The following is a 13,312-nucleotide window of genomic DNA, read 5'->3' as shown; positions in this document are numbered from 1 at the left end:
ACAGAATGAGGGAGCTGTATTTTTTGGATGTCTCGTGGTCTTTGCACTGTTTATGGTGCTCTGGACCCCACGCTTGTTAATGGTTAAATGCACACTGAGCTTATACAGTGATATCTCTGCTTAAATAATAGGGGTGTAGATCACCAGTTTCATCACAATGTGATATTATAGCAATTCTTTGGACGATTTTTGAACGATACAATATTTGCTGATATCATAAAGTCTGCCACGATACGATTTAAATTTTATATTTATATTTATTTATATTATATTTCACATTTATATCAACTCACAAAAAGCAACTAAAATATGATTTGACAATTTTATTACTGGGCTCTTCCAGACATTTAAATGAAAAACAATATATTATTTTTAATAAAAATAATAAAAATAGACCTGTTGTTCTCTATAAAGTGCCACACTTCTCATGTTTAAGTGCAAATGTTTTATATCAGTTAAAAATGTTAAAATAAAGATGACGTTTTCCCTCTGCATCGATGATATTGGATCATTGATCAGTGAATCGATACATTGATCCAGATTTATGTATTGTTACACCCCTATTAAATAACTGGAAGTGATATTTCACCCAGCTAAGCAGTAGCTCTTACCCATAGTATAATGTCCACTTTCAGGAAAAAACACCATAGGCCACAACAAGTGAAGCTTTCTGTGTTTATGCACTTATATAAGATTAGAAACACACACATGAAATAACAAGTATTTACACATTTCAATGAAGGTAGAGTAAACAGTATAGATATTATGTCTGTGTCTGTGTACAGAGGAATCGACTCAGTATACTACTTGGTTCAGCATTAGACTGCGGGGTCTGTAATCGAGCGAAGTAGGCCAATCACTGTAGAAAGGCAGTGCTTTGTTCAAGAGGATATGTCACATTTTTAAGATGAGAATGCTAACCATGTAGTTTGTTGGGGTGTGTGGAGGGTGTGTGGAGGGTGTGTGGAGGGTGTGCCTGTGTGTGTCTGTGCTGTAGGTGTGGTGCAGAGGGCCTCTTTTGTAGATAGCAGTCCAGGGCTGTTGCCTGTAGCACATTTCTGTGTCTGTGCGGAGGCCTAATCTCACAGCACACTTTATCTGCAGATTACCCTAAACCAGACCGACTGGATGGGTAAAAATAGGAGCGGCTGACCTGTGTCTTGGCACAAAGTTCACCCATCACTTGGGTTGGACATTATGCCAGACATGTGATGTAAAGAAAAGAGTCAAAGGCCCAGGGTTTATGCTTTACAAGCTACAGTTTGTTCTGCGTGCAACGCTGTTGTGATTATGTAATGATTTCGGAAGTGAATGTCAGATGATTTGAGTTATAAAAAAAATCTCTTTCAGCAGCAGCCTTTTTACATGTGTCATCACAATTTACACCTGCTGTGTGAATTGTTAAGATAATACACACATGGGCTAAGGCAGCGTTCAGACCGATAATAACAGTACATCAAAAGTGCATCCCTGCTGTTGGTGCAGCAGGGATGTTGGCTGTCACGGTGGACTCCAGCAAAAGATTCTGGGCCGTCTGCTGAAAAAATTAACCCCGGCTAAGATTTTGACACGGTGTAGTCCAACGAAACGGATATACTGTACATCCTCGACTCCTCGAAAATGACCACTATAAGAAAACAGTTTTGTAATTCCTGATCGTCTTTCAAATTTTGCTGTATTTGATCTTCTTTCGTCACAGATTTACTACACAGGAAAGTACCAGAGCCTGGGTATAAAGCAGGGTGGCCCGTCAGCAGGGAAATGGGTGGAATTGCCCGTCACAAAGTCTCCCAAGATTGTTCAGTTCTCGGTCGGCCACGATGGCTCTCATGCACTGCTAGTGGCCGAAGACGGAAGTGTGTTCTTCACCGGCTCTGCCAGCAAGGGAGAGGACGGAGAGTCCAGTAAGACAAATTTCAAACTATCGGCAAACATCCAACCTTTCATTCTATTCAACCTTTTATTAAGCGCAGAATCAAAGCCATCTCAGTTGAAGTCCTAAAGATGATGTTTGTCGTTTTTCCTTTGCAGCCAAAAGTCGCAGACAGCCCAAGCCGTACAAACCCAAGAAGATGATCAAATTAGAGACCAAGACAGCCGTGTATACAGCGTGTAACAATGGCAGCAGCAGCATTGTCACCAAGGACGGAGAGCTCTACATGTTTGGCAAAGATGCCATTTACAGTGACAGCACTTGTGAGTTGACAGGCTATTTCAAATTTTCCAACTTCAGGGAATTTCTCACAGATATTTCAGTAGATTCTTCTCATTGTCTACATTACTTTGATAAAGACCGATTAAAGACTTTAAAAAAATAAATATTTATATATGTCATGATTAAAGCCATGATATCCACCTTCTTTATAATCATTACTTTCTTGTCCACAGGCCAGGTGACAGACCTGAAAGGTCACTCTGTAACTCAGGTTGCCATGGGTAAGGCCCATACGTGTGTTCTGACCAAGGGCGGTGAAGTGTGGACATTTGGGGTGAATAACAAGGGCCAGTGTGGCAGAGACACTGGATCCATGAGCCAGGCAGGGAAAGGTGAGTGGATGAACAAACACAGACAAACAAACACACACAACAACATAGTGCGTATTGTCTTACGTACATTGTCTTTGTACTACACTCAATCTGATGGTTTTCCTGTTTGTTTGTTTGTTTGTTGTAGCGTTTGGTGTAGAGAGCATGGCCACAGCCATGGATGAAGACCTGGAGGACGAGCTGGAAGAGAAGGAAGAGAAGAGCATGATGTGCCAGCCAGGCATGCACAAGTGGAAGTTGGACCAGTGCATGGTCTGCACAGTGTGTGGAGACTGCACTGGCTACGGTGCCAGCTGTGTCAGCAGCGGACGGCCAGACAGAGTACCAGGAGGGTAAGAACACACATAAATTGGGGGGGGGGGGGGGGTGTATGGTGCTCATTACAGTACACTATCTGTACAGCACTTGTGTTTATCAATAAGTTAGTACTGTCAAGAGAACCAAAAAATGTGCATCTGACTGGGGGAAGGAGGATCTCTTTTTAATACATTTTGGCTAAATTGCTTATAATAATGTGAATATTTTTTTCTATCTGTGTCTGCCAACCAGTATCTGTGGCTGTGGGTCTGGAGAGTCTGGCTGCTCAGCGTGTGGCTGTTGCAAGGCCTGTGCCAGGGAGCTGGATGGTCAAGAGGCCAGACAGAGAGGCATCTTTGATGCAGTGAAGGAGATGATTCCACTGGACCTGCTGCTAGGTATGCCAACTGATATCTTGTATGACTTCATTTTTCTCCCGTTTTGCTCATCCATACAATATCTACATCTCACCTGTATCACCACTTGCATTGTTTACATTTCGCTGAGAAATCATATGCATGTTAAAATGTCATGCACATACATATGTGACGTGATATTCCAATTTTCAGTGGTTTGCAGTGTGTTGGATCCTCCATAGTTAGTCCTAAGCGGGGTTGTGTGCAAGCTGTACATCATTCTGACCTATGCCAGTAGCGCTGCTTATGCCACGCACATCACACTGTCTGTCGCATTTGCTTGAATGCAGTATTTCGCGCACTTGTCGTCGCTCATCCTTTGTTTTATTCTTGTGTTGTGCAGAGTCATTGCTTCTCCATTACGTCTTTCCATCATTCATTGATGTGTGTCTTGTTTTGTTCCGCTCTGCTCCGTCTTCCCTCCTCCTCCTCTTCCTCCTCCTGCATCCTGTCTTGGCTGCCTGTACCTGGGGCCTTTTTTTTTGTTTTCAGCTGTGCCTGTCCCTCCCCCTCCAGGAGTGAACATCGAGGAGCACATTCAGATCCGTCAGGAGGAGAAACGACAAAGGATCAACCGCCGGCACAGGCTGGAGGAGGGCAGAGGTATGAATCAGGGCTGAACAGAATGGGACTATGTATAGAGAAAGGCTGTGTGTGTTTGTGTATGTTTTTGGTTTCATGATATGCTTTATATGTCAGAGAATTAAACATAGGGAAAGTGAGAAGATGGGAGTGGAGGTTAATGAATAGGGGGAAGCTACAAACAGTATGTCCATCCCTGTGTGAGCTTGGGTGTTGTGCCTTGGTGACTTCCCCCTTGCTTGTGTCTTTTTATAATTTTTCACTGTGTGTGTGTATTGCTGTGGTGAAGTATTATCATGTGTTCTTTCCCATTTGTGAGCATTGTGCATGCATGTGAAAGTTTCTTTCTCCCCCAGGCCCCCTTGTTTTTCCTGGTCCCATTTTTATGAACCAGCGTGAGCAGGCCCTAGCCAGAATAAGACCCCTTCAGGCACTAAGGCATAAACGGGACAAGCACAAAGGTACTACGGTCTTCACTAACTCAACGGGTGCAGAGACACCCCTTTGACTCATCTCCCAATCTGGCTGTCCCGCCCACCTCCTCTCTCACTCTCTGACGGCAGGACTCTTATGTCTTCACCAGGTCTCATGGTAGCAAACAATGTAGCCTGTTGGCAAGAAGGACTCACTGTGACTCCCAGTGGAGAAATGACTGAAGCCTTTAGACCGGGTTAAACCTCAACAGGCTGGTTCCCTTTCATTAATTTTATGTCACCCTAACATAGGAAAGGGCCGAAGTACAATAAAGATTTGGTCTGTTATGCTAATTAATTTTCTGGTTTAACAGTTCTAATCCTCCGAGTAGGACGCCTGCTCTGCCCACTGCTGTTGTTTGACCTAAATAGAAATCAGTGTCCTTGCCTAACTGGATTTGCCATCACTCCTGTGGCAGCTGATTTGTCACTTTGTGGGTACGACTGAAGCATTACTAGCAGACGAAACAGCGATCACTGGGGAGAGCAAGCTTTGATGAATGAAGAGCTGAAAAATATGACACAGAAGGAAGGAAGCAGGGTTGTTAGTTTTAAAACACGTGTTTTTAGATGTGAAGCATCTCATGAGAATGGCTTGGAAATCACCCACAAACATCTTAAAATCTATGAACTTGGCATAACATTAAAGGGTCATGTCGGTATTTTTCAACATGGACCTATTTTCCCATGTTTTTGTGTCTAAGTGACTAATGGGGACAATTTTTTTTTTAAATTGGTCCAGTATTGAGTGATAACGCTGTAACCGCCAGCCACGAAACGAGCTGCAAGGTAAAGTGAGCAGCGTCACTGTAACGTTACGTTCACTAAAAGTACTTGTTTTTGCTACTGACAGGCTCAGATAGTTATTATAAGTGTCTGACAGCATTATGGAAAGGACCCTACAGAGAAATAAAAAAATGTTCTTTACCTTTCACTTCATCCGGTCTGTTTGTTATTGTGTCCAAGTCCTGCTCAAGGAGAAGTCTCGTTGTGAAATCTGAATATCCCTATAATCTGGCTCAAATGAATACGGGCAGCCATCGAATTCAAAGACCTCATCCACATTGTGGAAATCATCTAAATATTCAGCCATGACATTGAAAATCTTTTAAATAACACTAAGCTACGCTTTCTGTACTCCAACACAACAAACTCTGCCAAATTCCACTATTCCACCGTTGTCTTCCAGCAACATGTCACCTCGCCAGATTTCAGAACGAGACTTTTCCTTGAATGAGACTGTCCATAATGTCAGACACTTCTAATAACAATCAGAGCCTGTCATGGCAAAAACAAGCACTTTTAGTGGACCTAAATGACGGTGCCAGCTTGCCCCCATAGCACCATATTCCAGCCCGTGAGCAGCTGCCGTCTACAGTGCTCTCCCTCAATACTGGACCAATTTCAGGTTGATAAATAATGAAGTTACCCTTTAAGCTTTTTAGGCACTTGACCATCAGATTAGTGAGTGTACAGTATGTGTTCATTATCTTGAGTTACTTATCTTGAAGCTAACTATTCAACCAACAAACAACTTATATGTAAATGATTTCAGTAAGACCCACATTTATGATTCAGCTGCAACAACATAACACAGTCAACCTATATCTGTAGTTGACTCGTGTTGTTTGGTTGTAACAAACCATCTTACTTTCCTTTCTAAAGTAACCACAAGGACAACAGGGAATGCTTATAGCCTTCAAACTCTCTCTGTACTATTTATACTATTCAGGACAAAATATACTTTAGTTAACAAAATATAAAATATCAAACTGTCACTCATATGCACACATATTAAAAAACAGCTGGTATCTCTTTCTGCACATCAGCAGGTCTACATCTGCCTCTCTAAGCTGCGGCTGCTTTTCTTGCCAATAGGTGGCTCAGGTTGGAGTCGATCTGCAGGTCTGAAACTGCTGGTGGATGATATTGGCTAGGCTTGATTCTGGGCTGCCTAGCATTGTGCCCTCGTTGATGTTAATCATTCATTTAACAAGTACAATTTTGAAAACCTTCCCAATAGAGGAAGTTGAGGAGGAATGGCTTGTTTTATCGTGCCACTGTTACATGTGGAAACTATGATGCCACAGTGTATTATATCTCAGAGCAGCAGTGGTTTCCTCCTTTAATGACAGTTGAGGAAATGAGGCCGTTTTTGCTGAATAACTTTCCTTTTGCGGAACCATTCATTGTGGTTGATGCACAGTTGTAAGGCTACTGTAGGTTATTTGGGGCAACTCCCCTGAGCATCATTCTTCATGGTTTTATACTCATGAACAGGAATGTGTGCTCCAAAATCCGCCCAACCGACAATACCGGTGTTTCCGTCTGTGACCTCCCAGTGCGCTCTAATTGTGCTTTAGATGTCATTAAGAGCACTTCTGTTTTTTAACTTACATTGACAGTTGTCACCATGAGCTAAACTTTCAATCCTACCTTATAAATGTTTGGGCCATGAGTCAGTCAATATTTATTTTACAATTACGGTGAAGTAGTATTGAAACCTAAAGCTGTTATCATATGGCTGGCCTCAGATACAGAGGTTAGCCACAATGAGCTGGTTCCTGGTCCAAAAAGATATTGACTGTCATTGTATTTACTGTAATGCATGGGTCTCTATCCAACTTTCCTCCCCTCACACACAACTGTGACCTCTTACACAGGGCTCAGGGTAAACCAGATTCCCTCTTCCTCATTGAACACAGACAGATGTTGAGAAGAAAATGTAATTATTTGCTAAACAAACCATCTGTGCATCTGTAATGGGACTGGTTGCCAAAAGCCTTTCTGTAATAGAGGTGTTGTTCCCTCCTTTCTATTTCGGCATGCTTCTCCCTTTTCTCCCTTTTGAATCCTCTTTTCCCTCCAGCTCCGTTTTTCCAGGACTGTGCAGAGACATCCACCTCTGTGGTCTGAAGCTGCTACTAAGCCTCACTCTCTCCCCTCGTTCTCTACTCAAATGTGCTGACTTGGGAGTGTTTGCCTTGCAGATGGTAGCAGCGAGCGCGGAGAGAAGGATGCCAGCAAAATCACCACCTACCCCCCAGGGGCAGTGAGATTTGACTGTGAGCTGCGAGCTGTGCAGGTCAGCTGCGGATTTCACCACTCAGGTAGGTTAATTTCCCTCATGGCTGCTTCTGGTCAGGCACTAGGGTAGATTTTTGACTGCATATTACTTTAAGAAAATTATTTTTAAAACCTCTAACAAGAGTGGCTGTATGGCAAGCCGGTTTATCATCTTTTAGCTAGACTGGATATTCATTAGAGATATCTGCAATGTCATTTTGCCTATTAAAAACTACTACTTTTGACATTCAAGTGCATGGGGTTTCTCATTACAGCTATCTACAACTGAATTATGACTAGCTGTAATTCCAGTTTCAGATATCTACAATATAATTTTGACTAGTCAGAATTCCAGTTCAAGATATCTACATTGTCCTTTTTAGATATCTTAAATTAGACAGAATGACGTTGTAGATATCTCAAACTGGAGGTAGGAAAAGTCATAATTTAATTAGCGATATCTACTATCAAGTTATAGCTATCTTGAAATTACTTTTGATTAGAGATATCTCATTTGGAGATATCTTGAATTAGAGTTTTGACTAGGCGAAATAACGTTGCAGATATCTGTGATTATGTCAGATGCAACGGTGAGTGGGAGGCGGAAGCTATTCAAACATACTATGGTACTGCACAGTAACCGTATTGTTTTATCAAGTGTGTCTGGAGACAATAAATCTACAATATGCTGTACATTTCTACCACAACTCTCTAGTGAAGAAAAATTTTGTTCGCCATTAATTCCTTGACAGTAAGCTCTTTCTATTTGATGGCATTTTGTAACTAACTAACTCTCAAAGTTCACAAAAGCTTCTGCTAACACTGTTTAAATGCTTTGTTGGGCCAATATCCAATGGGAAGTCTTGCATGAGCAATGTCATGCAAGACAATTTGGCCTAGTCATAATGACGTTTGAGATACCTGCAACTATTATTTGGGATCGTCAAAACTGAATTGCAGATATCTGCAATTGTCATTTAGGATGTGTGATGTCGTTTTCAGAGACATCACTGCAGATATCTGTAATTCATTCAATATCTCTGTCATTTTGACGAGTCAGAATGACGCTATAGATATCTTGTATAAAAATTCTGTCTAGTCACAATGTAATTATAACTAATTACACACGGTGTAATTATGACTAGTCAAAATGTCGTTGTTGATATCTCTAATGCTAATTCCGGATAGTCAAGTTTACGGCTTGCCATAGTGGCTGACCTTGAAGTAAAGAAGGTGAGTAAATACCAGTCATGATTATGTTGCTTTACAGTGGTGCTGATGGAGAATGGAGATGTCTACACGTTTGGTTACGGCCAACATGGACAGCTTGGACATGGAGATGTAAACTCCAGGTATTACTTCTGTTGCCTTTACATGTTTTGAATTTAATGTGAAAGGAATTATTCGTAATATATAAAAAAATAGTTAATGGGAAAATAAAACGCAGTATTTTATTGTCATTAAAGGGGCTCTATGTAAGAAATTGCTTGTTAACAGTGACACCGGGGGCCGTTAAGTCAACAACAGTCAGCGTCCTGTTGCTCACGCTTGTGCTCGCACTACGTAGACGCGAGCGAGCATCGGATAAAAAAGTGAGGGGGCTGGTCGTTTGTTGGCGTTAGCGGACTCCATTTCTAACCGATCGTTAGCTGTGGTTGCACACTGTTAGTCCTGAAGCGGAGCTGAAGAGAGTAAAGTAAAATCTTACATACAGTCCCTTTAAGTAATGGAAACAGAATCGAGTCTACATGAAATACTACATTAACCATAATTCTACTGACCAGGAAGAGGTTGTTGTTAGACATGTGTTTTAGGAGAGCTAGCTACTTGTCGTAAGTATTACAGGCCTACATTTTTTAAATTCAGCCCAGTTGTTCTAGTAAAGATTTAGAAATGTAAGTCCAGAGTCTCGCCTTGTTGTTTTGAATTGCATTGCAAACATAAATAAACAAACTGCTGCATTCACATGGATACACAGCCTAAACTAGATGTTTCTACCTGCTAGGGGTTCTCCAACTCTGGTGCAGGCCCTTCCAGGTCCCAGTGTACAGGTGACAGCAGGCAGTAACCACACAGCCGTTCTCCTCATGGACGGGCAGGTCTTTACATTTGGCAGCTTCTCGGTAAGACGAACACTGTACATTGGCAGTACTCTAAATGTTCATTGCTTTACACCTGGTTTGATATAGTTGACCATAAACTCTGCAGAGTGAATACAGCTATAACACGTTTTTCAGAAAGGACAGCTGGGCCGGCCCATCCTGGACATGCCCTACTGGAACGCCAAGCCATCTCCCATGCCCAACATTGGTGCCAAATATGGACGAAAGGCTACCTGGATCGGTGCCAGCGGAGACCAGACGTTCCTGCGGATCGATGAGGCTCTTATCAACTCCCATGTCCTAGCTACTTCAGAGATCTTTGCCAGCAAACACATTATTGGCCTTGTGCCTTCCTCTGTGTCTGAACCGCCTCCATTTAAATGCTTGCTTATCAACAAAATGGATGGAAGCTGCAGGACCTTCAATGACTCTGAGCAGGAGGACCTGCAGGGATTTGGCCTGTGTCTGGACCCTGTGTATGATGTCATATGGAGGTCAGTCCAAGGAGCAATACAGAGCAATACAATGCAAACATTTTAGTTTAGTTCTGGTTAAGCTGCATGCACCATATTGCCTAGCATATGTACCTAGCACATGTGTAATCCCTCTTCGTAACCCTCTGTGCGCTTTTAGGTTCCTGCCTGCTGCAAAAGAGATGTTGTGCTACAATGCAGTGATAGCTGATGCCAGGATGCCCTCTGCTACGGACCTGCAGGCTCGCTGTAGCATCCTTAGTCCAGAGCTTGCGTTGCCCTCAGGATCACATGCCACCACTACTCGCTCTCATGGAGCCCTACACATCCTTGGTAATCCTCTGCACTAGATATTCAGCAAAGGGTCATATGAATCTTTTTATGAAGGGTCTCATGAATATGCACAAGAACGCTATGACACAAATGATGATGGACGATGCATCTGTGTTTCTTCAAAGATGTTACCAGTGTCCAAACCCCGATCCTCTGATCAGGCTATAGTGTAGTCCGTGTAGCTCTCATATTGATTTGAGCGACAGATTTGCTCTTAGATCGTAGCCAAACATATGATTAAGTGTTTGCAGGAATGCTTAGGTTATGAATTTCTGTTTATCATCATTTGAATGTAAGATGATGTATACTGGGTTGTCCACGTAGGTTGCCTTGATACACTGGCGGCCATGCAAGAACTGAAGATGGGTGTAGCCAGTGCAGAGGAAGAAACCCAGGCGGTGATGAAGGTCTACTCCAAGGAGGACTACAGTGTGGTGAACCGCTTTGAGAGTAAGTGGGCTCTTTGTACAGGATGATTCATGGTAAATGACGATGATGCAACATACTGGGAGATGCACAGAGTGCTGCAGGAATGAGTCCTCAAACCCGGAGTTCGGTTCCCTTGTCTCAAAGTCAATGGGTTTTGGTTAGATGCCTGAAATAAGGCCTGTGGTTAACACAAGCTGAAGTTGTGTATACTCGCACTCATGCGACCGTGGTGTAGTTTGTTTATAGCCTATCGTTAGCTTTTTACCTCTGCCGATTGTATCCGCGCTTCAAAAATCATAAAAGCGGTGTTCATTTGTAATGATCTTGCTGAACAAAATGTGTAAGTATCAAACACGTGTTTGCCACAGAGCTTATTTTCTGCAATAATCCAAAACCCAATGGAAAAACCCCATTGGCTTTTTGTTGAGGGAAGTTGTGCGATGCAAACTTTTGGGTTGACCTACAAAAATAAGTCATCCCTGCAGCACTCTTATTTGGCCTTTATATGTTTTGGTTTGATGTTGTGATTATATCAAGCTTAGCTGACCTTTAACTTTTTAAGTCAACACCGCTGAGTATGTTAAACATAAATATTCAGGCCAGTTTATCATCCTCCTTAGTAAAGAAGCAAAGTGGTTAAAAGTGGACAAACAACATCTGTGTACCTTACATAGCCTTATTGATCCCATGTGTGATTCTGTAGGTCACGGTGGTGGTTGGGGTTACTCAGCCCACTCTGTGGAGGCCATCCGATTCTGTGCTGATGCAGACATCCTGCTGGGTGGGCTGGGTCTGTTCGGCGGACGAGGGGAGTACACTGCCAAGATCAAGGTGAGCCTCCTTGTTTTTTTTTTTAGACATTTATTCAATATTCATTTCAGGCATTTTTTCGTCATGGCTGTAATTTTAAAATTCTCTTGCTTTGCACCAGGACACACAAGACTGACATAAACATTAAGTTGTGTGACCATAATCAATGCAAAGCTTGAATAATTGCATTGTAATAGATAAACGTCCTGAAAGGAATAAAGTGCCACTGAAGGATTGCCTCAAATTACCAGCGTTTACAATATATTGACCCAGTCCTGTTTTTGTGCAGCTTTTTGAGCTGGGACCTGACGGGGGTGACCACGAGACAGACGGTGATCTGCTGGCTGAGACTGACGTGCTGGCATATGACTGTGCTGCCAGGTAAAGTTATGGATTCCTTAGGTTTCCCTTCTGTTCTCACAACTATTTCTTGTAAAGAAAAAAAAGTTTTTGGAACTAATGTTGGTCTCTTTTTTATCTTTAGGGAGAAATATGCCATGATGTTTGATGAGCCGGTGCTGCTGCAGCTGGGCTGGTGGTATGTGGCGTGGGCCCGAGTGTCTGGACCCAGCAGTGACTGTGGCTCCCACGGACAGGCTACCATTACTACTGATGATGGGTAAAACTGATTTCACGATATAAATGAGGCTTCTGCATTTATATATTAATACACATTTTCCATATGTATTATTTAATGCTGTCAAAGTTAAGGCGATAATAACGCATTAACACAAATTCGTTTTAACGCCGCTAATTTCTTTAACGCATTAACGCAATCGATCTTCTGGAGGTTGTACAGGGTGCAGTTTTAAAGCAAGAGTGACGATATGAGACTAACCATGTCATACTAGCTTGTCACAAAGGAGGCTAAATAACGCTCCAAACTTGCGCTAAATTTTGGCGAAAAATTGGCATAGCCATTTTCAAAGGGGTCCCTTGACCTCTCAACTCAAGATATATGAATGAAAATGGGTTCTATGGGTACCCACGAGTCTCCTCTTTACAGACATGCCCACTTTATGATAATCACATGCAGTTTGGGGCAAGTCATAGTCAAGTCAGCACACTGACACACTGACAGCTGTTGCTGCCTGTTGGGCTTGAGTTTGCCATGTTATGATTTGAGCATATTTTCATGCTAAATGCAGTACCTGTGAGGGTTTCTGGACAATATTTGTCATTGTTTTGTGTTGTTAATTGATTTCCAATAATAAATATATACATACATTTGCATAAAGCAGCATATTTGCCCACTCCCATGTTGATAAGAGTATTAAATACTTGACAAATCTCCCTTTTAAGGTACATTTTGAACAGATTAAAGATGTGCGATTCATCATGGACAATCATGCGATTAATCGTGATAAAATATTTTAATCGATTGACAGCACTAGTATTATTTGGTTGTATAATACCTGAATTTGGAGACATCACTTTAATTTGTCTTTTTTTCCCTTCAGTGTGGTCTTTCAGTTCAAAAGCTCTAAGAAGTCAAACAACGGTACAGATGTTAATGCGGGTCAAATACCTCAGCTACTTTACAGGCAAGTTAAATTCCTTACATTTTGTTAACAGTGATTCAATATTTTGAATATTATATTATATTTTGTCTTTAGGCTTGTCAAGTAAATGATTTTGATTGCTTCTTTATATTTTAACACCAGGCTTCCTTCAAATGATGGCAATGCAGCTAAAGGGAAACAGCAGACCAGTGAACCAGTCCATATCCTTAAACGCTCATTTGCTCGTACCGTCTCTGTGGTGAGTACGGTCTCAGTGTTCTG

At 42.0% G+C, this 13,312-nt stretch overlaps 1 protein-coding gene across 24 annotated transcripts in view; it reads left to right on the top strand.

The window, feature by feature from the left end:
• Positions 1–13,312, top strand: part of mycbp2 (MYC binding protein 2) — a 78,662-nt gene that overhangs the window by 23,630 nt on the left and 41,720 nt on the right. For 19 of the 24 annotated variants that reach the window (XM_074658754.1, XM_074658750.1, XM_074658753.1 and 16 more), the window contains exons 12-29: positions 1,700–1,904; positions 2,032–2,196; positions 2,389–2,547; positions 2,675–2,879; positions 3,097–3,242; positions 3,753–3,863; positions 4,199–4,303; positions 7,306–7,425; positions 8,652–8,733; positions 9,387–9,504; positions 9,619–9,977; positions 10,117–10,289; positions 10,614–10,739; positions 11,422–11,549; positions 11,818–11,909; positions 12,013–12,147; positions 12,989–13,072; positions 13,193–13,289. In XM_074658754.1, coding sequence (XP_074514855.1) covers positions 1,700–1,904; positions 2,032–2,196; positions 2,389–2,547; positions 2,675–2,879; positions 3,097–3,242; positions 3,753–3,863; positions 4,199–4,303; positions 7,306–7,425; positions 8,652–8,733; positions 9,387–9,504; positions 9,619–9,977; positions 10,117–10,289; positions 10,614–10,739; positions 11,422–11,549; positions 11,818–11,909; positions 12,013–12,147; positions 12,989–13,072; positions 13,193–13,289 — 2,610 coding nt within the window. The remainder of the gene's footprint in view (positions 1–1,699; positions 1,905–2,031; positions 2,197–2,388; positions 2,548–2,674; positions 2,880–3,096; positions 3,243–3,752; positions 3,864–4,198; positions 4,304–7,305; positions 7,426–8,651; positions 8,734–9,386; positions 9,505–9,618; positions 9,978–10,116; positions 10,290–10,613; positions 10,740–11,421; positions 11,550–11,817; positions 11,910–12,012; positions 12,148–12,988; positions 13,073–13,192; positions 13,290–13,312) is intronic. The other 5 variants (XM_074658752.1, XM_074658730.1, XM_074658738.1 and 2 more) reach the window with 4 other exon arrangements.

Source organism: Sebastes fasciatus, chromosome 14 (assembly GCF_043250625.1).
Source record: "Sebastes fasciatus isolate fSebFas1 chromosome 14, fSebFas1.pri, whole genome shotgun sequence".
NCBI classification, from domain to species: domain Eukaryota; kingdom Metazoa; phylum Chordata; class Actinopteri; order Perciformes; family Sebastidae; genus Sebastes; species Sebastes fasciatus.
Note: the sequence above shows the minus strand (reverse complement) of the source record. Positions and strands in the feature narration are given on the sequence as shown.